The sequence below is a fragment of the Chaetodon trifascialis genome, chromosome 7 (assembly GCF_039877785.1).
Source record: "Chaetodon trifascialis isolate fChaTrf1 chromosome 7, fChaTrf1.hap1, whole genome shotgun sequence".
Classification (NCBI taxonomy): Eukaryota; Metazoa; Chordata; class Actinopteri; order Chaetodontiformes; family Chaetodontidae; genus Chaetodon; species Chaetodon trifascialis.
The window spans coordinates 6,701,484-6,727,414 of NC_092062.1; the positions used below are offsets into that span (position 1 = coordinate 6,701,484).

At 43.8% G+C, this 25,931-nt stretch overlaps 1 protein-coding gene across 2 annotated transcripts in view; it reads right to left on the bottom strand.

The window, feature by feature from the left end:
• The window catches only part of LOC139333330 (low-density lipoprotein receptor class A domain-containing protein 4-like), a 210,658-nt gene that overhangs the window by 106,711 nt on the left and 78,016 nt on the right, over window positions 1–25,931 (bottom strand). Inside the window, exons 1-2 of one of the 2 annotated variants that reach the window (XM_070965618.1) lie at window positions 24,783–24,982; window positions 23,715–24,579 (exon numbers count right to left, since the gene is read on the bottom strand). In XM_070965618.1, coding sequence (XP_070821719.1) covers window positions 23,715–23,754 — 40 coding nt within the window. In that variant the 5' untranslated portion in view covers window positions 23,755–24,579; window positions 24,783–24,982. Of the gene's footprint in view, window positions 1–23,714; window positions 24,580–24,782; window positions 24,983–25,931 lie in introns of those variants that run through there. The other variant, XM_070965617.1, reaches the window with a different exon arrangement.

A 25,931-nucleotide genomic window follows, 5' to 3' on the forward strand; every position in this document is an offset into this window, starting at 1 on the left:
AACACTGCATGTCATCTCCATGGATACCATACAGTTTTTCTATTCTTTCTGAGAGACAAAAATTGTTTTTCAGATTTACACTAAACAAAATTAGAACACTGACACTCGACACACTTTTGCTCCCTTTTTTCGCAACTTGAAATAAAAGACCATTTTTCTTTACCTGAATCAAAATAACATTTTTCTTTTTCCAAGATAATCCATCCACCTGACAGGTGTGGTGAGAGGAGAGACAAACCTGTCCTGTTCATAGTTTTGTTTCATCCATGATTCAAGAGCACAAAAAACATCCTCCTACAACAACAACAAAAAAAAAATAAAGGATGAAAAACCAAGAAACCAGGGACGGGACGGGACGGGACGGGACGGGACGGGACGGGACGGGACGGGACGGGACGGGACGGGACGGGCAGGACTCCAGGGTTAATGTATCAACTGGTTTGTGCTCACTTAAATGGAAATTTGTTTAGGAGTATGCTCCACAAAAGCAAAAAAATCAGCTGACACGCTGGCCTAGAGGGGCATAGAGATTTAGTGTTTCACTTCTGTAGTACTGGGGGTCTCGTATGAAACAGATTAAAACATCACTGGTCCAAATGGAAGCAGCAGAGGATGAGATGTCAAAGTATTATTTCTTAGTGGGGTTTAAATACACTGGCAGCAGAGGAAAAGTGTTTGAAATAAATTTGTTTATATTGTCCTGTCATAGGCATGTAGGGAGACCTCCCAGCATGCAACAGGGGAACACACTCATTACATTGTGTTCTTTAATGTTTCCACAGTTTCCAGTTGCTGTCATACAATTAGTTATCAAGAATGGTGTGAGATGGGTGATGTGTCCATGATGGTGACACTGCTCAGTGTCAGTACAGCGCCCTGCAGAGGGGTGGCTTGTTTATAAAGGGAGTTGGCCGTTTAAGCATGAGCTGATATGCAGTGGTGTCTCTGGTGTCTGTAGAGGCCTGAGGCAAAAATTCCCGGGGGGTCCTTCGAACCAACGTTCATCCTCATTATGGCTGAAATATTCTGGCGCCGATGCAAGATGTAGCACTTTTTATTTCAGAGTAATAAAAAAGCAAAACAAGTAAACAACTCCAACATTGTAACATTGTAAATAACCCACATTATAAAGCCAACACTCATCAACACATAAAGCCCTGACTGTGCTAATGCTGCCACTATGTCCTCACATCAGACGCTCAACAGCTGAGCGTCTTAGCAAACCAGGAGGAGCAACAGCATCACAGGCATGACCGAGAGAAGAGGAGAGCACTGAGAGACCAACACTGCCCTCCTGTCCGGACACGGCATCTATATCGGCCTGATTTAACAGTGGACTGTTGAGGTTATTCAGTTTATCACTCGAAAAACTCTGAGTTAAAGCTACACTGAACACCAGCACTTGGGGCCCCCTAAGGGTGGGGGGCCTCAAGCTGTTGCCTGTCTTGCCTGTTCACAAGCTGCAAGTTGCCTGTTTCAGTCAGGACACAGAACCACTCCCAAAATATGGTGATAAAGAAATAGAATATTACAGTTTTTGACAAAATTAAGAAATGCTGTGTAAAAAATCAAACTCCCAGCTCTGCAAAAATGCTTCGCCCTGATGTGTAATGTGTGGAAGAAGAATAGAATTCAGCTGAATCAACCTGCAAATACTTTCAATTACAGTATTACCTCTATTTTGAGGGAAGTTGAGTCGAGGTTAAAATGTCAGTGTTCGGGTAAAACTTGAGAGGGAAAGTCTTTTGTTAGGCTCTTCCTGAATGGTAAACAGTCACGTCTTTGAGGCTCCATGCACCCAGTTTGGGTTCAGACTTTCTCCAACTGTTTTCTGGTCCAGCTGGTTTAGCAGTACTCCTCCTTTAGCGAGTTAGCATGCTAACAGTTTTCTTCTTCCTTGCTTGTGTTGGTGCACTGCAGCATCTCTAAGCACATTACTGCCATCTGTTGATTAGTGGACTAATGTGAAACCCCACGGCAGGACTGAGTATCACGTCATCTGCACGCACGTGCGTGTGCATGTGTGTCCTTGTGCACGTGCACAAGAGCAAACAAAACTGGACCCTTCATAGCTCCACTAGAGGTTACTTTGAATTTGTTTTTAAGCAAACAGCTAAGATGGGGCCAGGCTGCATTCAAGAACAGAAGCACTGAAAACGTTGTGCAGTGATGTATTTTGGACTCCTTTCACATGTTTAGTGTCATAAATGATTGCCGCTTCATGCTTCATATGTGGTCAGTATGTGAGGCTGAGAAAGCTGGACTGACTTCCAGAACTCCCACTGAAACATTCAGTCAAATGATGTCTTTGCCATAGTAACAAATCAGCTTTGACTCCTCCGTGCCAAACTCATTACTTATTGTGATTACGAAGGTCTAATCGACTGCGGTAATCAAGTCTCAGATTCTTCACACTTCTGGTCGGTATTCTTCTCTTTTCTTGTGCTCGCCGATGTCATAGATGGAAGATGGAGGCAAAAATAAGTGGAAGGAAATGTTTTAGAGAAATTCATTATAGTATCTGTGTGTGTCGGGGGGGCATCTGTGTTTTGTTGTATTTAACACACAACGCACACAGAGCCAGGCGGCTCGTACCTGCACGTACCACACAGGACACACACGCACACACACACACCAACAAACACCTTGAGGCCCGTTCCTGGTGCGAGTCTTCCGATTTGCCCGGCTGGCAGTGAGCGACCTAATGACACTGCACATTTTCTCCTCTTCCTCCCATAACAAGAACAGCTTGTTCTGCTCTTGTCTAGACGGTGGCGGGGGGGAAAAAAGGCAGGAACAGAGATCCGATTCAAAGAACAGACCAGCATGACCGTTCTTTGGAACAAACCCTCTCCCCTTCTTCTGAGTGGCAATTAGTGAAGCCTCAGTGACTTGCCCAGCCTCTCCTCTCCTCGCTCTGTCTTTCATTTTGTCTCATCTATTACTCTGGTCTGTCTAGACTCCTCACTCAGTCTCATCTCCTCTTCTGTCTATCCTGTCCTTTCCAGCTCTATTACTCTCTATTACTCCCCCATCTTGTCGTCTTCCCCCCGTCCATCCTCTCACTTTGTGCCTTTGCGTTCACTCTCCCATCTTCTGGCCATCTTCTGTCTCCTCCACTGCTCTTCTTTTTCTTCCTCTTCAGCAGCACTCCCATTCAGCTGTCACATGAATTTGAAGCAAAGCTTTGAAATGTCGGAAAATGTGAGGCAACAGTAAACCTGTCTCTGGAATCTTCCCTTGTGAATTATGCAGCCCCCACCCCCAGCCACCTTTACAAACACACACATACAGGTTAATTAGTGTGATTTGAAAATGCCACACAGAGTGGTGAGATGAATGATTCCCCCTCAGTTCTGCCAGGATCCGATCAGCACATACTTAAATGTGAAGGATTATAAAATGAGCACTCATAGGAACACCATTAAACAAGAACCAGTCTGTAGAATATGTCAACTTAAATGAAATGATACCAGAGGCCTCAGACACATATTCTATAGACAGAAATGTCATTGCTTACAGTGATAGAAAACTGCTGCTGTTAAACATTATCTCTTCATGACAATATAAAACCTCCACAGTACAAAGCCTCACAGGCACAACTGAGGCTGTCTTTTGAAATCTGCCATTTCTTTCAGTTTCATTCATTAGAATTCACAATCACCGAATGTGCTGCAGAGCAAAGGGCTTCACAAACATACTGAAGCAAAACAGCATAGAAGACATTTTCAAACCTATGATCCAAATGTTTCATCGAATAATCCCAATTACGTATTAATGAACCATAGGGTACCACAGGAACCACAGAGGTCCCAAAGAGAAGAAACATGACTGATTTTTGGTTACATTTTTATACACAGATGCAGTAAACATCTAAAATATTTCCATTTGATGGAATAAAAACAAAAATGATGGGAGTGTTTCAGTCAGTTTAAGTGTCATGTAGCTTCAATAAAAAGCTCAAACAAGTGCATGTAGAACTTTATGATACTGTCAGGAAGGAAGTTATTTAAGGGACCCACAAAGGACTTTCAACTACTCTGTTGAATTAGATGTCAGGTCAGTGTGGGCGAAGCTGCGTTGGAAATTACATGACGTCACCAAACTTCATAGTACTAATAAGTCTTTTTTTTTTTTTTAAGAGATGGCATTTAGCCACTTCTGTCGTTGGCAGACTAATCTGTATAAGCTAGCAATGTCAGACTCGGTTCAGGAAGTGGATGTGCGCTTCCTCCTGCGCAGTGATACAGTTGGCAGATGTAGTTCAGTAGAAAGAAAACAGATTGTGCATGAAACTGCTCACAACTGAAGACGAGTACCATCTAGTTCCATTACATCTGAGAGAATTCAGACATCTCTACAGCCAATATCTCCAGACGCAGCAGCTCACACCAAAACAATCTAGATAAACAGCACTACAGGTAAGAGGAAAAATAGATCTTTGATTTTGGGGTGAACTGTCCCTTAAAATCTGTGAATGTCTTACAGTTCTATTACCACAGAACTCTCCCTCAGATCTGATCTGGGTCTGATTTGGAGCAGCTCTGCTCAGAGTGAAATCTTAGGAGATAATGATGAAGATACACCTCAATGCCACTGTAATTATCAGCCCCCAACATTTTTCATTAACCAGTTCCTACTAAAATGTCTAATGTCTAATTTTCCCACGTGAAAAACTTACAAAACTAGAATGTCAAACCCACAGTCAACGCGGCCTGTACAATAACATCATAACAGCTCGCACAGCCAGCAGTGGTCAGCAGGAAGTAAACATTTCTAGCTTAGTGCTGTCTCAGGCAGCTGGTTTGCAGGCTGTAGCGGTCCACCGAGACTCTCCGCTTGCCCCCCACTGTTTATTCATAAGATGCCTGCAAACCATAATTGTGAAGCAGTGTCTGACCCAGCAGAGCAGGGTGATATGATAGTGAATGGTGTGACACAGCTCAAAGGTTAGCATTGTCAATGACACTTTGCTAATGCGTGTCACTGCGTTCAATAACCAAGATTCACATGAATTTACTGGATATGCCGAATGCAGCGATTCCATTGAAATGATTACACTATGAAAGTTTCCTGTAATCGAGGCAGCATCCCTTCTTCGCTTATATATTTTGCCATGCAGTTATGTAAACAATATAACCAGTAATAAAAGTTTGCTCACTCTCTCTCAAAAAACTGGAATGAATAAACGGACCCTTGTGACTTCATGCGCTTTCCACCAGGCAAACGATGTTGCCGTGAGATTGAAAGGGACAACATACAAGAGTTGCGAGCCCTACTTATTTCTATGAGAAATTCATTTATTCTGAAATCCAGCAAAAACAAAGTTCTCATTGTCAGCCGACATTTTTCATATTTCATGCTGTCTGGACACATAATAAGTAACTCGGCACTTTTGGGTCAAACACGGGATTGACAGCGAGCAACGTTTCAACTGCACCATAAACAGTCAAATCTGAGACCAGTCTAACTGATCACAGCAAGCCTGTCTTACACTGGACAAAAACATGGTGATTCATTGCATTATTTCTTCTCATAGCATACATCTGATCTTCAGAAAAACTTTTCTGCCTAATGTAAGCAGATGAGATTTGAACGTGTGCTGTCAAACTTAGCTAATCCAATTACTGAACATAATCATTTGCATAAGCACTCTCCCATCATCTCCTTTCTTCTCTCACACTCTTCATCATCTTTTCTGCCTCTCCTCTCTGTCTGTCTGTCTGTCTGTCTGTCTGTCTGTCTGTCTGTCTGTCTGTCTGTCTGTCTGTCTGTCCGTCATCTCCTCTGATGTCAGTCTGTCAGTCAGACGAGCTGTCTGCCTGTCTGCCTCGACAGGCGAGCAAGGAAACAGTCTGCTCCACGGAGGAAACCAGGCTGGAAGAGGAGGAGGAGGAGGAGGAGGAGGAGGAGAGGATCCGAAGAGCAGACAGAAAACAGCACAGATGGCAGCAGCAACAATAGACAGGAAGAGGAAGAGAGGGAAGAAAGGGAAGTGGCAGCGAGGAGGAGGAAGAGAGGAGGAGGACAGAGAAGGGTGATGATGAGGATTGTGGTGATGATGATAAGATTGTGGGTGATGTGAGCTCTGAGGATGAAGGTGATAATGACATTATGATAAGGAGTGGGAGAGGAAAACGCAGGAGGCGATAGGAAGAGGATGTTTATTAGGTAGTAGAGCATGAGAGGAAGAGTAAAACGACTAGTGAAACCACACTGACCTCTCTATCATGACACCAGTGGAGTATAACAGGAGGTGTGATGCTGACTTTCAGCCGCCTCATTCTCTGCAGAACTAACGTTTCCCATCAAAGGTCTCCAAAGGGAATCTTTCTTTTCAAAGAAATGATTGCTGAGAGACAGAGCGGCTTTTTTATTATTTCCTGTTACTTTCAACTCCTGCACTGTTCTCTAACAAGGAGAAATCAAATCCCGCAGTGGAGAAGAAAACTGCTCATGCAGACTCAGACAGAAAATATGTGACATGAATTGTACTTTGACAAGTGTGTGTGTGTGTGTGTGTGTGTGTGTGTGTGTGTGTGTGTGTGTGTGTGTGTGTGTGTGTGTGTGTGTGTGTGTGTGTGTGGGGTTGTGCCTGTGATATAACAAAGTGTTGTAGTCGTCGCTTGCCAGCGACAGACTGGGGGCCGGATACTCGTTTTTTGCAGTGTGTGTGTGTGTGTGTGTGTGTGTATGTGTGTTTCTGGGTATGTGGCTACCAAAGTGTCCTTGGGCGTCCGTTTGGGTGTGTGTGTGTGCGTGCGTGCGTGCATGTGTGTGTGCGCGCGTGTGTGTGTGTTTGTGTGTGTGTGTGTGTGTGTTTGTGTGTGTGTGTGAGTAAATGAGAGTCAGTGGGCTGCTGTTGCTGCAGTCCAGCTCTCAGAGCAGCAGCATTATAACACATTAGAAAAAGAGACTGTTAATGACGTAACATGCTGTGGCACACTGCTAAGACAATACAGCATGTATGAAGGCAATAAGGAGGGCCATCAAAGGAAACATGGAACCCTCCATGTCCTCCAGTGATAATGCTCAAGTCGGTCTATTTCACCATCACAGCAGACAGGCTGCAGGACTCCAAGTATTGATTTTCTATGTGGAGAAAACTGATTACACTGAGTCATTTTATCATTCCAATGAAGTGCTGGCATTAATGTTGGTACTAAGACTCAAAGTGGTGTTTTAGGGGGACTGGAGGATGAATATTTTTACATTATCCTCCTCTCACCAAGACTTGTTCAATATTTTTCATGACACATCCTCGAGTCATTTAAGCTCAATCTTAAACAGAGCTTTAGCTAGCAGTGTGGTCCTATGGATGGAGGAGCAGGTCTGTGGGTCAGACCAGACACAAATACTTGGTCAGCACATTCATAGTTCCCACAGGATGGACTCTACTGGCTGATTTTTCATCTTATGCCAGCAGCAGGTCAAACTTATCCTGTGTCTGGTGCTAATTTGCATGTCATCAAATGTTAGCATGCTGAGATGAAGGAGCTGGTAAACATCGACACGTTAGCATTGTAACCTGTGAGCAGGACAACCACCAGACTGACCACTACCATCTCAATACTTACTTCACCAGCTGTTCAGCTACTCTGTACAGGAGCAGTAAAGAGAGATTTCATACACTGATGAATCACAGTCACTGACAGCTGAAGAGTAACAGAACTGAGTAGTAGTGTCCATGTGTCCGTTTCTGTGGCAGAAAATGGCAGAGAGCAATAACTCTCTGAGCAGCAAATAGGAGGTGATGCTGGACAGAGCTTTAGCCTTGTTTTAAAGTGCTACTCAAGTGATCTGGAGTTGTATTGATATAAAGGTGGATGACTTGTATGAGACAAATAAGAAAAAGGTCAAAATCACGTCAACAGATGCCCAGATATCCTGACTCCTCAGAAGACTGTGGAGAATCAAACAGGAAGTTAGTGGAATCAGCTATTCTTTAGCCATTAATCTGCATCTAGAAGTTTTATTCATTTTCACTTTTAGACAACTTACACCCTGTTTACACCTGGCATGAACAGTGGACAGCACTAAATACAAGTGGAAACGACCACCAAGATGCATTGTGATCTGATCACTCAAACTACTTGCCGAGGTGGGTTGGCTCACACGCGATCACACATTATTTGTAGTGTAAACGATGATGCGTTGCTGTAACAGGAACATAAGTCATCAATGCAGGAAGTGGTGGTTGTCTTGTTGACAGTGCGCCAGCACTTGAAAAAACATATCAGAGCACTGACCTACGAGAAGTACAAATTCATCTGCGGGTCATAAATGACTTTGTCCTGTCAATCAAACAGCTAGAATAGTCCGTGCATGTCTATTAGTTTTTGACAGTTTTGTTTTCTTAGCTAGCTGTTGGCCCTTTGACCTTCTAGCAGAAATGATGACCAGGTGGTCAGCTGGACAGCTTGGAGACACAGGACAGACACAGGTGTCTCAGCTGTCCATGTGTGATCAAGTCACCCACAACCTATGTTAATGCCAGGTGCAAACAGGGTCTGACAAACATGACTGCTTCTGAGGTGAAGTCAATGACTGGAAATAATGAGGTGAATGAATGTGCTGCTGAGAGCTCCCCCAAATCACTAAAATAAGATTCTTAAGAAGCATGATCAGCTTATTAGCAGACTTTCCAGCATGCTTTGTTTGGAAGTCAAATCTCTGTTTTTTTCTATCCATCCATCCATCCATCCATCCATCCATCCATCCATCCATTTTCTATGCCGCTGGCCGGAGCCTATCTCGGCTGTCAACGGGCGGGAGGCGGGGCACAGCCCTGTTTTTTTCTAGTTGAATGAAAACATGTATGATGGAAACTTGCCGTGTGTCTTTAATACGTGTCAAAGTAAGTCATAGTAGTTAATAACTGTCTTTAAAAGTGTTATAACTTCTGACTGAGACTCTGTTACTGGCTCTAGAACCTCCAGAGCAATAAAGCTGTTTGAGCAGCAGACGAGAACAAAGCTGCTTTGCTGAAGTCAGAACGTCTTTGTATCCAGACAAATGCACCTGTTTTTAGCCTGGATGCACGACTTTTAAGATAACTGTGGTTCTTTGAGACCAGACAGCTCTTCATCAGTGAGATTTTCTTATTCTGTTGGCATATCATTATGCTTATTTTAAGTAATTTTACAGCTTTTATTTTTTGTTCGTTTTTGCGAGCTCATTTTTTGCAGTGTAGAAGCCGTACATGTTGTATTTGTACTACCTGCTGGTTCAACGGCAGCAGCCACGGCTGACAGGCCTTTGAGTCAACACTGAAAAAATGCAAATGGAGAGCAAATCTGTAACGTTTGTTAACGTTAAACAGTTGCTGTCTTAAGTCAACTTAAATCCTTTAGTCTATTCACCGTTCAGTTCACTTATCTCTGATTATTTGACATTTTAAAAACTCTTGAGATGACTGAACTTATTCATTTTAAGTCCAGTTAACTCAGAGAAAGCTCCATTTTTAAGTTGAAGTACATTATGGAGGTTTCTCAGTAACTAATGTTCATCCATAAAATCTGTGGTACCCCTTTAAATAAGGTTGGTCTACAACCCCCATGTGTCTTGAAATATCAATTCATTGTTTAATGCAGTTTTTTTTATTACTTTGAGTATAATGCACCTGCATTCAAATACTGCTACACACTGCAGATTAGCAAGGTAGTGGGGTCCAGCATTTTCCATGGTAACAGTGGACTGTCTGTGTCAGGCTGTTTAATGTCCCCTTGGTCTCCATCACTCTCTGTATTTCAGTCTCTTCTCCTCCTGCCTGCTCTCTCTCTGCCCTCCAGCCTGCATCCTTGATATGAGGCGAGCAGCAGCTTTGCAGGGCAGTAAGGTAATAAATGTGTTGCAGATGCGTCTGTGAGCCATGACGGATCGGGGCATCTTTCCAACTCTCTCTCTGCCTCGCTCCTCTTTCTCGTTTACCTCCTATCCTTACTCCTCTCCTCTATACTGCCCCTGTCGTCCTCTTCTCTCTTCTCCTCTTCTTTTGCGTCCTCTCCTCTCCCTCCTCTTTTTCTATCCTCTTGTCTCCTTTTCCCAAATTTCATCTTCCCCTGTCTCCTTTCACCCCTCTCACCTACTCCTCTCCCCCTCTCCTCCTCTCCTCTCTGTGGCTCTACCAGGATAATTAAGCATGTCAGAGTTGTGCTGACTTGGCACAATTGACACCCATAGTGAAGGGGAGAGAGAGAGAAACAGTGACAGAACGAGGGAGAGGAGTAGAGAGAGAGAGACCTTCAGGCTGTGTCTCCTTTTTGCAGACCAGACAGTGCATCACTACCACTCTTCTCTCTCTATGTGTGTGTGTGTGTGTGTGTGTGTGTGTGTGTGTGTGTGTGTGTGTGTGTGTGTGTGTGTGTGTGTTCTGTGCAGGAAGTCAATGTACCTGTGTATGCCTCAGGGAGATGCAGTCACGCTATATGGCAGCAAAGTTACACTGTGTTTTAACCCTCTCTGTCCACTTTGTCTCGGGGCCTCCTGCTGGCCTGGCAGGACACACTGGACACTTCATGTGAAAATGTCCCTCAATGTGAAGCCAGGAGTGGAAGGGAAGAAGGCCATGACACTCTTATCTTCCCTGTCACGTTGATGCTAAGTAGAAAAACAAATGCATCATGTTGTATTCATGGCAAATGAAACAACATATATGAAGGCAATGTTTGAACAATGCATGAGTATGCATGGTCTTAGTCATCAACGCTCAAGTATGCATGCATATATCACCCTGCTGTCTATTCACTGACATCATGTTCCATGAATATCAGTTATCATTGTCCTGCACTGTTATGCAATAATTCATTATGTTTATTAAATCCCATTAAAGGGACCCTGTGGAGTCTCTGATCACTAATGGTGCTGCAGAGCAGAGGTTTTCAAACTGTGTGGGGAGAGATGCCCGTTGTCTGAAAACAACAGGATTAGTTATTGTCGTTGGTCCGGCTTATCAATACAGTGAGCGGTGTGAACAGCAGCAGTGCCTGTGACACACATCTCATGGACACAATTAAGATAATATGGATACAGATTCAGTGTGACTTACGCTTTCTGACAATTATTCATGATTTCTGATATGCATCGCAAATAAATATTCCCATGAATCATAGTGGAAAAAGACAACCCGAAGAACTCCAGAACTTGCATGGTCAGGAGTTTAAGTTTTCTTCAGTATCAAAGTAATCCAGACATAGCTGCCGCTACATCCATGAGCACACTGCAAACAGGAACGTCTAATAGCTAATTCAAAATACGTCTAACATTGTCAGTTTGCCCAAATGTAAATATTGGCTGAAAAACAGCCCTCAGGTTGTAGCTCGCAGCGTGACTCACTGAATCAATGGCAATGCTAGACTTTCTGTTTACATCCCCCAAAGCATTATGGGAACTGTAATTCCAGAACTCATAGCATGATTATTCCCTAAACAGAAGAAAGCATATGCTGGCTAAGACCTACAAGTGTGGCCCGTCAGAAGAACCTTCAAACACCTTTGCATTGAGACATTGTTGGTCGACATGTCATGTGACATAGCTCCATACTGACCCAGTCAAAGACGGTGAGATGCTATTGCTGTGTCTGCTGTTGTATCTTGAAGACCTGCTGCTGGCACCAGTGAAACGAGCGCCTACATTTAACTCAGACTGGTTTCTGGCAGGCTGAAAGAGTTAATAGAGTCAGCAGCGGCAAACAGGTGAGTGCATTCACAAGACTGCTGGCCACTGCCACGTTTCTCAGCCGTACTATATGTCCGTCATCATGTTTCTTCAGAAACAATGCAGCCGGTAGCGGTATCCGTTCCCTGTGTGAATGCATCTTTGACAAGGGACACAATGCCATTTAGTGAGAAACGCTGAATGTGAAGAAAACACATCTGTTCTCCATGAAAAGTTCCGTGAGGTAGGCCTTTTGAGAGTCCGACTTTTAAAGGAAGCAGAGACAAGCAGCTGCGATGAACAGAAACGTCTCAAACTCCATGGAACAACGTAAAATGCTTAAGTCATTACCTCGATCCTCTTTTATTATTAGAAATCAATGTAAGAATTAGCAACAAGGTAAAACCAGATTGAGAGCAGCACATATCTGTGTTAGTGCGACTCTGATTTAAAGAAAATGGCTTTCAAGGGATTTAAAAAAACTTTCTGGGCAGATTTAAAGTTAAAAACACTTCTGTAATTTGGTCTCTCTCAGGCTTTCACAGGGGGTTAAGCAGCATGCAGGTGCAGTCTGTCATCGCTCCTCTCTCTCAGCTCAGAAATACATAGTGCTCATTGCAACATTATGTCAGGCTCATTTTCTTACTTTCAAAGGGACAGCCAGGATTGTGTCCAGGCTTCTCAAACGTCTCCAGTGTCAGTTTGTCATTACTGCCACGGATCAAATCAAATGTCTCGTCTGCTCTTTTCCTCCAAGAGCCTGAACGTTTGTTGTGTGTTGTTAGTCTCACATACTGAGGTCCTTCACCAGTAAGCACTCAGAAACACCACTTCTTAATACATATTCATTTATCTGAAGTACATTTTAATGTGCAGCAGATGTAATTAGATGGGAATAAGTTCTGACAGGGTGAGTTAAACCCACAGCTCTGATGAGTTTATGGCCCCACTCTGCACTTTCTCAAGCCTTGAGCTAATACATAATAAGGCTTACATGGACCTCCATCTATTTAGATACAAGATGGATGATATCTTTATCATGATGAAATCACCTGACAGCAATAACGGTGCAGTCTGACCCGGCCCTCTTCCCATTTCCTCTGTGCACTTTCCTCCATAACAGACTTATCAGTGCATTACTCAGATGAGAAAGAAAATGTGAAAATGTTGCCTCTGTTTGTTTTGCAGCTTAAGGTGCTGTGAGAGCATCAGGTTAATATTCACTGGTTAACGTCGACAGTGAGAAACCTCATAAATATGTCCTCAGGTTGCCTGCTCACTGTCAGCTTTAACGCTCTGCCCACACATACACCCACACACATGAATAAGGTACACGCACATACACACATGCACGCACGCACACGCTACGCAGACAAATACACATGAAACACACACGCATATGCACACACAAAGAAATATCCACGCACACACATGCTCGCACACACGCCCACACGCTACCTAGCCAACCTAGCAGAGGATCTCAGCAGGCTGGCAGCGCCGACAGGCTGAGCCAAAATAACGTCTCAAACTCAGTAACCTCAGCCATCATATCAACAACTGAATCAGAGCAGATAGGCAGAACGGCTGGCTGGCTGCTCAGCTAAACAAATCAAGGCTGGTTAAATGAACATGCAATCAAAGAGACGTGTCCTTGCCACGCCGAGGAGACGGCGGTTTGTTCAGAAAATGTTTAGAAATTGTTGTAAATCATCATTGTAAATCATTTTCAGAGACTGTTGTCCGTCATCATCCAGTTTGCTCAATCATCCGTCCGACGCATTAAGACGAGAGAAAAGGCCTGGGTTACACACTGGAGTAATGCAAACAGCAGAACAGAGTGCCTCACCAAAGACGCTGACCAGCTCAAGTTATGGGATTATGATGATGCCATAATAGTAGTACAGACTACGTTTCTCAGCCTCTGCTGTTTCAATTTTAACCTTTCTTCTTCAACCATCTCATTTTTGCCCCTAACTTTCAGGAAGTGCAGTGCTTGATCTCATAGGAACTACTTCTTTATGTCATTAGCAATGTACTGAAGACAGGCATGCAACTTCAAAAGAAGTTTAAAACCCATCATTCAGAACTTTTGCCATGTCCTTGTTATCCAGCTCAGGACTACAAAAAAAAGCCACTCATTTTGACGAACCTGGAACTGAACTTATTCTTGCTCATATGTTTATACAGTGCCACTGTGCCATGGTGTCGTGACAGAACCAGCGGTAAAAGTAAATGAGTGTGTGAGTGAGGAGGCTAAGCACAGCTGGATGGACGTCTGCGGCTATCTGAGGAATCAGAGGAATTTAGGGAGTGGAGACTGAAGCATTAATGTGACGGCTGCTCCGCAATGACAGCAGCCTCAATACAGCTATTGAATACACTGAGCTACACACACACACACACACACACACACACACTCCTACATAATCATGCCTACATGTACACGCGGACCCACACATACATTCACACTTGTAGACACAGATACAAACAGACATGGTCACAGACGACCACACATACATGCGCGCACATGCACGCGCACGCGTGCACACACACACACAGATGATGTGCCTATTTAGGTCAGTGTAAACGTGGGCTGGGTGGATGTCTGAGAGACTAGTAAATAAGCTGGATTGGAAGTAAATAAAGGAGACAAAATCAGACAGCAGGCAGCCATGCACAGAGAGACAAGGTAAACACACACACACACACACACACACACGTACATACACACACACACACGCACATACACGCACACACACACACACGCAAACAGCACACACACACACTTTTGCTTCATAAACCTAAAACATCAATAAGCATTTGCATACTAAGCCACACTCACTCAAACCGAAGAAGAAATTAGGCGGGGATGATGACTCACTGGGTCTGTCTAATTTAGTGTGTTTCTGCCATTGACACCAACACGCACACACGCATTTTGTCTCAAACCCTGTAATTATAATGAATAAATATGAATGCACATATGCGCACATTCACAGACACATGCATGCAATTATCATGTCGTAAATCCTGTAATTATATTGGCTGAACATAAATACACACATGCATGGACGTACACACGTGCACACACACTCTCACATTTACAGACACATGCACACATGCAATTATATTGTCATACATCTTGCAATTATAACAGACTAATATGGATACATCATCTGCATACATCCTGCAAACAGCCAGACACACACACACACACACACACACACACACACACACACACACACACACACACACACACACACACAGGTCCTGACCACTAGCCAGTATCATGGAGTAGCTCTGCTGCAGATGTGACACCACCATCAGATCCTGTCCTGACTGCTGTCATAAAGAGCACTTTAGAGGTTGGCCCACTCATCCTGAGTCAGGTTGGGGCTAGTTTTCAGTGTCATCCAGCAATGAAACAGAAAGGTTTGGAGAAGCCTGATAATTATGTATATAGGTTAGACATAGAGGTAGAGCTGACGTGTATTTTCCAGTGCCGACACCACTGGTTCATGAGCCTGCACATAAAACAATGGGTGCAGTTGTTTTGATGAATGTAATAGTGTGTGTTGCCCTTTACTGTCATTTACCAGCATGAAATGAAAGTGCAGGACACAACTGCTTTTGTTTTGTTTGCTGGTGATGCTGCGGTGTTTGGTTTGCTGCAAACGAACTCCAGTGACTCATTTACCAAGTGCAAGTGTGTCAGACCTAAAAAGAGATAAAAATATTCAAACTTAATCATCTTATCACTTGATTGTGAATGAGTAACCCCAAACATAGTGGTTAAGAAAGATGAGCATGAATGCTCTGTCACTGCTAACTGCTAACATCCAGAAATTATTCTCACATCTCTTGAATGCAGCATAAAACACAGCCATGTTCAGAGAGGGAGGGGGAGTTTTGGGCATTCTTGTTTGCCAAAGAGAAGAAGAAGAAAAAAAAAAAAAGAAACCAAAACATAAAACTCCAGATTTTCCTGTTAACTGGGACTCATCTGTGATGTCAGAAAACTCTGCTCTGCTACTCTGAACCCTTTTCCCTGTTGTTTTTACAGCTAACTGTGTCCCACATGAGGTGCTCTACTTGTTCAATAGACAGTGTTCCCACAAAATTCCTCAAAGGTATCTTTGATACAGACTCCACCAGTAGAAGCAGCCCTCTGACCAGTGCCATGCTAGCATTCTCTACTATTACACATGCACAAGTTTAAAGAAGAAAACAGCCTGATTCTTTTTCCCATAGGAACAATACTCCTCTCTAAACTTGCATTTTTATGGAAGCTGTGTTTCCTGCTTAGATGTTGTTTCCAACTGATTTCTGAGAATCTAGGGTTAAGACTAGTCGTGTCAACAGCAGATGCTGGAGAAGGTTTGCCTCTTCTTTTGCACGTCAGTGCAGAAATTCTACACAACATATCATGTAATTTAAACTGATTGCTGTAAGCATGTGTGTGTCTGCATGAGTGATGTCTGAGGGTTGTCTCTTGATCGTCTTTTAACACTATGGCTTTATTCATGACACACAACATATCCTCTTCCTGAGCACCCATCACCTGTAGGGTCCCACAGGGCTCAGCTACCTGCTCACACTCTGAAATAAGCTTTCTTTGCAGAGCTAGGCAGGATGCTCAGTTATAATTCCCATTTAAAACGACAGAGGCTGGCTAAACCTTAAGTAAGACACTGGGAAAAGTCCCTTAATTTACTGTTAAATAACATCAGAAGTGCTATGCTGCTGTATTGATTTAACATTTATTTAACATCAGCCTGTGGCACTGGAGAGGTCCGGTCCTCACAACGAAGCTGCAGAGTTCACCTTTTCTCTCAACTGTGGACAAAACCAGGTGAGTGTTGAATGTGGGTTTATTGGGGGCTTGGTAGCCAACCAGGGAAACACAAGATGTAAATAAGATGACACAAGACATATTCATCCTCTTGATGTACCAAAACCTCCACGTCCAGTGCCAAGCTACTATGTTGACACCAGTCTGTCCAGTGAACACAGAGATGAAACTGATATGAGGCATCATAACCAACCCCTGACAAGCCAGGACACAAGTCTGTCCTGTGGAGGCCCAAACAATGAAGCCTTCCTGTGATCAGTAATTCTATAGTTAATACTTAATTTCACTAATCCATGAAGGCCTGGTCAGACCAAAAAGTGGCAAAGCTACATGTATCTGTGTGTTCTCACTGACTTAGTAACTGCATGCAGAGCTGGTTAGCAAACTACGGTTACTGGTGAGCTAACTGGTTCCACGGTAGCTAGCTGCAAACATGCTAATTACTGCAGTGCTATGTGTTACTGGCCAACACTGTCTGTTGGTTTTAATAATAATTTACCCACCAAAGTAATTGCTGAGTTCAGGGCACATCACAACATGCCAATAACAAAGTCTAAAGGAAAGAAAACACACTGGCAAGTCAGATGATTAGACTTAGTTTGAAAGAGATTAACTGCAATCATCCTTTAAGAAAAGTCATGTTTTTTGCCTAACTTTCGTTACACAGTTGCAACTCTGTCCATCATACACCTTCAAAAGTCAATCTTAAAAATCAATCCTCCATTCGGGCTTGTTCAGCATGAAATATGTATAATTTCACCGATACATAGACACAGGGAGACAGACAGACATCCAATGTGTCTGAGGCCTCCACCCGAGGCAGCAGGCAGGCAGAGGGGCAGGAGGTCCTCATCTAATAACCCTGAGCTGTCAGTCTCTTTATGGATGTGCGATGGCTCCACATTAGTACAGCTCAATATGGATTGACTGTGGTGGGAGACCACACTGTGCGAGACGGAGCAGAGTGGGGAGGAGGAGAGGATGACAGACAGAGTGAGATAAATGGAGATGGACAGAAAAAGGTGACCACCGAGGGAGAGGCAGAGTGATAAAATGTGTCAGTCGCAGAAAAAGAGAGGACAAGAGAAAGAGCGAGACAGGCTGGGATTGAGAGTGACTCTGCAGTATTGTCTCTCTGTGTGTGAAGTGCCTCAAGGGAGGTGTTAGGAAATGTGAGGGCACAGAGGAGGATACTGGTTAGATTTAGAGGGAAACTAACTTTCTCACATTTAGAAGGTACCGCTACTGTAGCTCTTTTCTTTGAGTTCCTCGAGGGAGGACATTGATTCTCTTCTTCCTCTTTTGTGAAGAAAATAAAAAGCTACACATGATTTTGATTGGCCTGGAGAAGGTCAGGCCTCCATCACCATCAGTGACGGGACTATGGCAGAGAGAGTCAGCAGCTTCAGGTTGCTAGGGAGTGACATGAGCGAGGACTTGACCTGGGCCCACCACACCGACACAATCACAAGAACAGCAAGATGATAGCTTTTCTTCCTCCATACTGCACTGGCGGCACTTACCTCTTACTTGCTGTCTAATCTCAGCATACGTGCTTATTACTACCCATTCATACCTGCACATATCACAGTATATATGTTTATGCATACCTCTACACCCTGCTCTCATTATGTATATACATTAACCACATTGCTACTCAGCCTAAAAACATAGAAAATCCATAATGATAAGTAGATATTAAACTAGAAAATGCTGTCAGAGCTCCACCAAGGAGGCAGTCAGCGCTCAATAGAACACCCACAGTTCAACTACCAATGAATGAGTCCTAACCTCAACAAAAACTCCTCTCCAGGATCCCAGAAAGCAAATACAAAGACTCAAATTGAGACTCAATATAACAGTTGGCCAATGAAAATGGAGCCAAGTGAAATTCATGCATATTTTGCTGGCTGGATGAGAAGATTTGGTGGGCCGGATGTGGTCTGTGGTCTACTAGATGACTACTACTGGTTTATACATTTTACTATTCCTCACCCAACTACCACATAATCATGTTTTATTTTATATTGTATTGCAGTATGTATTGCAGTTAAGGTGAAAGTGTGTGATGCCAGTGAGAAGTTATTTTCCAGTGGTGGCAACATGGCCTTGGTCTGCATCTGCCTGAGCAGCTAAACACTCTCTTCCCTCCGCACATCACCTGAGAACACAATATGTACAATAACAAGCCCACTGTGGAAATCAGTGTGGATTAAAATGCACTGAACACAGATGCAGACAGACACACAGACACTGGGCTGAGCGGAAGGCCAGATATGTGCGTGTGTGTGTGTGTGTGTGTGTGTGTGTGTACATGCAGAGCTATCTTTGTGAGAACCAAGTTGAGTTTTAGACCAGGGAGGTGTGGTCATTTTTGGAAAGTGAGGACTATTAGGCCTTTCCTCACTCAGACAGAACTTAAAAGGGCTGGTTTTAAGGGTTGGGTTAGGGTTAGGCATTTAGTTGTGATGGATAAGGGGCCGGGAGCTGCATTATGTCAATGAGTGTCCTCACAGGTACAGAAGTACAAACGTGCATATGTGTTTGTGCGTTTAACCCGACATGAACTCCGTCCAGTAAACAAAACCTTACGTTAACCTTGCAGCCATCGACCACGAATGTCTACCGATCTGAATGTGGCACATTTGTTTACTACAGCTCAATGACTTCATTCCCCTCTTCAACCCAGCAGGGCCACAGCGGAGACTGACCAAAGCTAACTCAGACACACACATGGCTGATGAATTATGTAATATGTGTGCTTTGAGAGCAGAGAGAAGGTCAGCTCTGGAGTGATTTCTCCATATCAGCAGTGGTTGACCACACTAATAGAAACAGCAGGATGCATACATAAATTCATAGATAAAGTGCGCGTGTGTCAAGATTTGAGGCACATTAATCGAATTCTTAACCACGCAGCACACAAACTGCATGCCAGTGCCACAAGGCTTTATGTTCGGTTTAATTAACTCCTCGGAAACAACGGAGAGTAGCTAAGTTATTCAATCTGTCAGTGACTAAGTCAGTCCATCAGTGCGGCTCTCTACATGCTCACAGAGTGAGATGTCTGTCTTGCAGATCCCATCTTCCTCAGAATAAAGGTTCCGTCAACCGCTCCGTGCTCTTGGTTGTTTAACCAATTGAGCGAGCTTCAGCTGCAAGTCAAATTGCTTTGACAAATCAGTGTTGAGTGGTGGAGGCACATTCCTATGTATGCTCTGGTTAACATTGCCAATGGAAACATCACAGCGGGACTCCAAACTATCAGCAATCAAAGAGAAAATGTCAGAATGTGAAATTCACTGCAGCAGCTTAAAAATTCAGACTGGGAGGCAACATGAGAGAATACTGTTGAAACCGTTATCAGTCACCTTCACGGGTGTATTATCTGGGTAAGTCTGTCTGAGGGAGCTGTTTGCTCATATGATGGAAAACACAGAGAGGACGGCTTCTTTCTTTCTGGGTGAACTTGTTGAACCATTAAAGGTACAATATGTCACAATTTTGCACTAGAACATACAAAAATTCACTACAGTTATCAACAGACTGTGAAGAAGCAACAGATGTGAGGTTAACTCAAAGACATCTATGTATTGTGTTGCAGAGATATTGACTTAAGTTAGCATGCTAACCAGCTAGCCCCAGCCCATCCAGTCTCATAATACCACTTTGTAAGAGATGATAGTCTAATAATATAGCTCAGACCTCTGAGGTTGGCGGCTGGGCACTGACAGACTTCCATCGCGCTCCCTGCCCCCTTCACGCCCCTCCTGCTCGGAGCCACTGTAAACCACCTCTATAGTATATTCCCTGTTGGACGGGCCTCTGTCAGCCTCTGAGGCTGTGTTCAGTCCCGTGTTCACTGGGAGGCTGCTGAGCCATTGGCTGCTCACCAGGCTCTGGTTCTGGTACCCATTGCAGCACCTGGAAACCTCCTCCTCCTCCTCCCTGCAGTCCAATGCTCCTGTGCTAGCAGTGTAAACACTCCACAGGTTCCTGAGATCCCAGTATGGGCAGAGTCAGCTGGGATAATAGGACTGCTACAGCTGCACAGCACACTGAGCTAACTAGTTAATGGCAGCTACAGTCAGCAGCAGTTAGTTACTCTGGTGATATGCTGCCCCCATTTGTTTGACTGTGAATTGGACAGGTGGCCATTTCTTTCTTAATGCACTTTGAAAGGCCATGTGCCACATCCCACAGTGTGCCCACTGACTGACTTCCCCCTCACTTCCCTGCAAGCTTTGTTGCACCTGCTATGCAGCCACAAATAACACCTTTAACATCCCTGTTAGTACATGGGATCTGGTGACATCGCATAATTCCTGTGTATCTTACCTCACCTTCAAAGTGATCAGTGGTCGAATGAGCATACCTGAAAACACCTGTGTGGCCTTAAAGAGACCTGTCAATCAATGTGGGTACAGGCCAGTGGGCCTTTTTCACAGTAGCTGTTTTGACTCAGCACAGCAGGAAAAAGCACAGGTGTTACTAATAACACTTACTACTGCTCCCTTCTATTAGTGCACCTATTCAATTTGTCAAAATGTTTTCTGCTAAACATATAAAGTTACAGGGTCTCATAACTGAAATAAAAGATGAAAAAGTGGAAACACACTGAAGAGAACTGGAGAAAAAAAAGATAATACTGAAATATGGAAAGAACAAAGACAACTGTGTGTGTGTGTGTGTGTGTGTGTGTGTGTGTGTGTGTGTGTGTGTGTGTGTGTGTGTGTGTGTGTGTGTGTGTGTGTGTGTGTGAGACTCAGTACTCTAGTTTCTCATTCTTCCATTATTTATTCTCTGTAAACCACTGTCTGTGATACTTCTGCTAACACTGTTGCTCTGGTAGATTTAATTAAAATGAGAGTTTCATTCTTCGAACCATCTTCTTCTTCATAACTGGATTAACAGCAATTAACTTAATTTCAGAGCAACATCATCTTTAAACAGCACGATTTGACTGAAGATACACAGATTTGATCTCATCATGTGACAGGCTGGTCAGCATGTCACAGGTCTGAACCTGTTCATTCGAGTGCTGTTGGATGTGGTTCAGCTGAAAGAAGGGAAGTTCCAGGCAGGCCTTCCTCTGTATGCCTGCATGCGACTTCAATTACAACAATCATCATTAGAGTAAGTGATTATGTTTGAATGAGAAACCGTTAAGCTCGAGTTTACAGAGGCTAACACTACGGGCAGAGCATTGCCTTTTATTTCCACGAGCACCGCTTTCCTCTCCGCAGCGCTGTGAACTTTTCACCTCAAAGAGTACGATGACTCAGAGTCTGATTCCCTCATAAATGTCACTACACGCAGACATTGTTGATACTCACATATATATGCTTGCATACAGAGGAACGCATAGATGAGTTGGTAAGTTACAAAAGGTTTCATTACAGAAAATTAGCTGCGGCCGGCTTTTTCACTTCTGGAGAGGTGCTATCACTGCACTGCATGCTGGGCTGTGGAAGCTATGCTTGAATTCTCTTTTAACTTTCACTAACACTGTAACTGTTTTCTGTAAATGTGATTTATCATATTGTCATCATGTTAATTTTCTGTTGAATACACTCCAGGCTTGTATTTATTGCCTACATAGTACTGAAAAAGGCAGGTTTGTATCAGACTAACTTCTCTTGTTTCTACATGAAAAGAATGAGGTGAAATGATGCAGCTGGTTACTGGTGATAGGACACTACTTGACATCACTAAATAAAAGACTGTTTAATTAACATCTCACTGACCTTCCTGTTTCATAGCACCTGTTTGGGTGAGAGAAGTTACACATTTTCAGTCATTCTCATTGGTTTATAAAGTTTGACCTTGTGTAATTCCAACATAGCTCCACTCAACTTGAACCTGAGCAGGGTATTAATAAGCTCGAATGAATGGAAACACCTTGTGGGTGCACACAGGCTTTAAGTGGGAGATTCCAACTACTGTTCACTACCTGCCAGCTGCTGGTCATTTACACTCGCCTTCTACTGATGAGCTAGCTGCAAAATGCCTGTCTGAAAATGCTGTGATGACAGTGACTAAATAGTCTACCTGGGTGAAGACTTAGCACTCCACTGGTCTTTTTGAACAGCAAAAAGACACACTCCACTCATTCTTTTCAAGCATCGAAATTATACAAAGTGGTGCTTCTTTCTTTAGAAAACTATCTCCAGCCAGTCAGCTGAGTACAGGCACTGTCATGCCGGGAGCACATAATTAGACGACATGCCTTTTTCACAGAAGACACTTTGACATGTCACAGTAGGAAAAGCATAAGTGTAAATAACAAAATAAATGATGGCTGAAGTCCATTTAGCTGCAGTGGTTTGAGGGTCGTGGTATTGTGCATGCTGGCTCACTTGAAAAGAACAGAGCCACCATTTCTGTTATTAATAACAGCTGTGCTTTTCCTATTATGGCAAGTCAAAATGTTTGCAAAATTCACTCCCTCATTCACTCATTCACTGCTATCTACATAGCACACACTCAGAAGTCTCCACTATAATGAGAAGAAAGCTGAGATGTTGGACGCTAGGTAATCAGCGTCACTTTAGGTCATTATCAACAGGTGTAGTGTCGCCCAACTGAAATTTTTGCCTTCCCAAAATGTGCCTCAGTGCATTGTGAGTGTTAAAACAACTTTTAAGGGCACTACGTAGAGCAAAAAATGTCACACTCAGAATCTGAACATGCTAAATGGCAGATGGTAAATATAGTGCCCTACTAAGTAGTTAACAGGGAGTGATTTCAGACACAGTCGTACTTTGGCCATCTCACAGCATTAATATGAATTAGTTGAAGCTGAGTAGTTGGTGACATCTCATGTATCACCTCCATATTGAAATGACCTGTTTTATTTCATTTACTTGTTGGGCTAAATGGAATAAAGGATATCAGATGATGTCCAACGTGTGGCCATAAGAACCATATGTGATACGACTTAATATCATAATGTTAATTTCTAATGGCGACCTGACCAAGTTCTTCAGAGGCTGAACACCCACTACTGTTAATGTGTTCAAAAGACACTTTTTTTACATCGACATAACTTGATACAAAAATTAGTACAAACAAACGCATGTGCACACATGCACACACACACACACACACACACACACACACACACACACACACACACACACACACACACACACACACACACACACACACACGCACACACGCACAGCTATGAATTCCCAGTGTGTACCTTTAAAGGCATTTGTGGCCGGTAAGTCAGTTTCCTGCATACTGCTCCTTCCCACGCTCTGCCAGCTGTTGCCGATGCTGCGATGGATGCCAATAGACAAACCTTAACCGGTCAGAGCCGCGGCCGCTGGTGGGAGGGAGGGTGGCCGAGAGGAAGGGGCGGCGCCTGCCAGTCTCACTGCCATCTTTCTTCATCAACAGACCATGTGCGGGAATAAAAGGCTGCTGTCTGTCACACTCTGCGGCGGGCGACTGCTGTACAGTCACTCTAGTTCTCTGAGGACACAGCTGGCTGCTTAACTAGTCTGCGTGATGCCTTAACTGTCTTTTCACAGTATTGCTACTGCTGACTACACAGGACATGGGGAACTGAGTGATGGCTTAGGGGAAGAGGAGTACAAAAGGAGGAGATGGAGGGATCTTTTTGGGGTGGAGACTCTGATTTGAGGTAAGGGTCAGGTTAGAAAAGGATGGATGAGGGTTTGGAAGCTGCAGGGCACTGAACTCTATCCTCCCAGCAGCAGGCCTACAGCCATAGCCGGTCCACTGAACTCTTGGCTGTCTCTCAGTTTTTCAACCTGCCTGGCTGCAGGTGAGTGTCCCAGCCTCTTCTCTGCCTGTGAGCTATAAATCTATATATCTCTCAGTCTATCTGTCTGCCTCTGTCTCCTCCGCAGTCAGGTTTGTCTCTTAAACTCAGCTCTAACCAACATGCTGTCTCCTCCGATTCTCCCAGCTCTTTTGCTGGCTTGTTCCCGTGTTTTTCTGCCTCGTGTCCTCTCTGTCTCCTCTTATGCCTTTTGTCCCGTTGCCGCAGTCCCGAACCCAGCACAAGGTACTGAGGCGTTCACACACTGGCACCACAGCTAGAGAAAAGAGAGAAAAAGACAGAAAACTCCGTGAATACAACCATGAGATAGCTAAAACAACAGGCGAAACAGATACACCCAAGCAAAACATGGGCAGGGCTAACTGCTGGCCTGCAATGACCAGTTGAGAAAAGTGTACAAAAACAACACTCATTCACATCCACCCACACACACACCCACGCACACAGCAGAGGACGAACCTCAGTGTGTGTCTCAGTCTGGATAGCAGGTGGGTGGCTGGCTGGCTGGCATGGCCCCCTTTAGTTCCTCTCACCCACTAGGTTCTTACATGAAAGGGAAAGTTTTTCTGAAAGCCAAACACCGCCTGTGACCCTATTTCACAGAGCAGGGGAGAGATAGAGCCACATGTCAGTGTGCCACTTTGAAGTCTGCCTGATAAACAGGGCTGGAGGAGGCTACGGCTAAGGAAACAACAAAACTTTATTTACATTTCAAAAGTGCCAAGTGCCGCTTTTTTGTGTGTCTGGGAAACAGAATAAAATCTAAAAAAGAGGGGGGGGGAGAGGAGAGGGAGGGTGGGGGGATCGGTGGAAAACCGGTTTTGGTGAAAGAGTAACAACAACTACTCTTTTTGTTGTCGTTGAGAATGAACAAGTTAAAATGAGGGTGTCGGAGAGATAGATCACATGGAGTATGACGGGGGAAGAAAGGGAATGACAGAGGAGAAAGGCAGACGTTAAAAACAAAAGAATAGAGGAGGGAAAAACAGGTAGGGAGAGGAAAAGCAACAAAAAAGAGAATAAGAGAGATAAGAAACATGAAAAAAAAGACAAGGAGAGGTGGGTGAGAGAGACAGAAATCAAACAAAGTAAAGAGATGCAGGTTTAAAAAAAGTTCATGAAGAGAAACGAAGTGGGACGAGAGCAGGAAGGAATTTGTTGGTGAGAAAAGCAGACAGACGGTAAACAAACACACGCCCTGTCTGAGGTTTGGAAAGGCTCGACAGATCTCAGTTAGCTAGTCTTATCTCGGCTCTGTTTGCCTGTTCTTATCGAGTCTTACTGCAGTAAGGATACACACAGCAGCCGCTGCCCTGACAAACACAGAAGTAAAAGAGAAACTGGGCTGCCATGATGTCGAGGGATATTTACCTCATTACGTGCCTTACCAGTGATTCATCACTTTGTCTGTTCATGACTAAGCCAAATGGGTGTCCGGAGCGTTTCAATGTTCATGGTGTATCAAATCGATTGAAATTAGTCTGGGGAAGTTAGAAGACTTTTTTGCTTGAGTAGCACTCTCAAATCATCGGATGGGCTGAAATTAGCTACATTGGCTTTATAGAGGTTAGCAAATCAAAGAGTTGCTTTGATAGAGAGGAAAGGAGC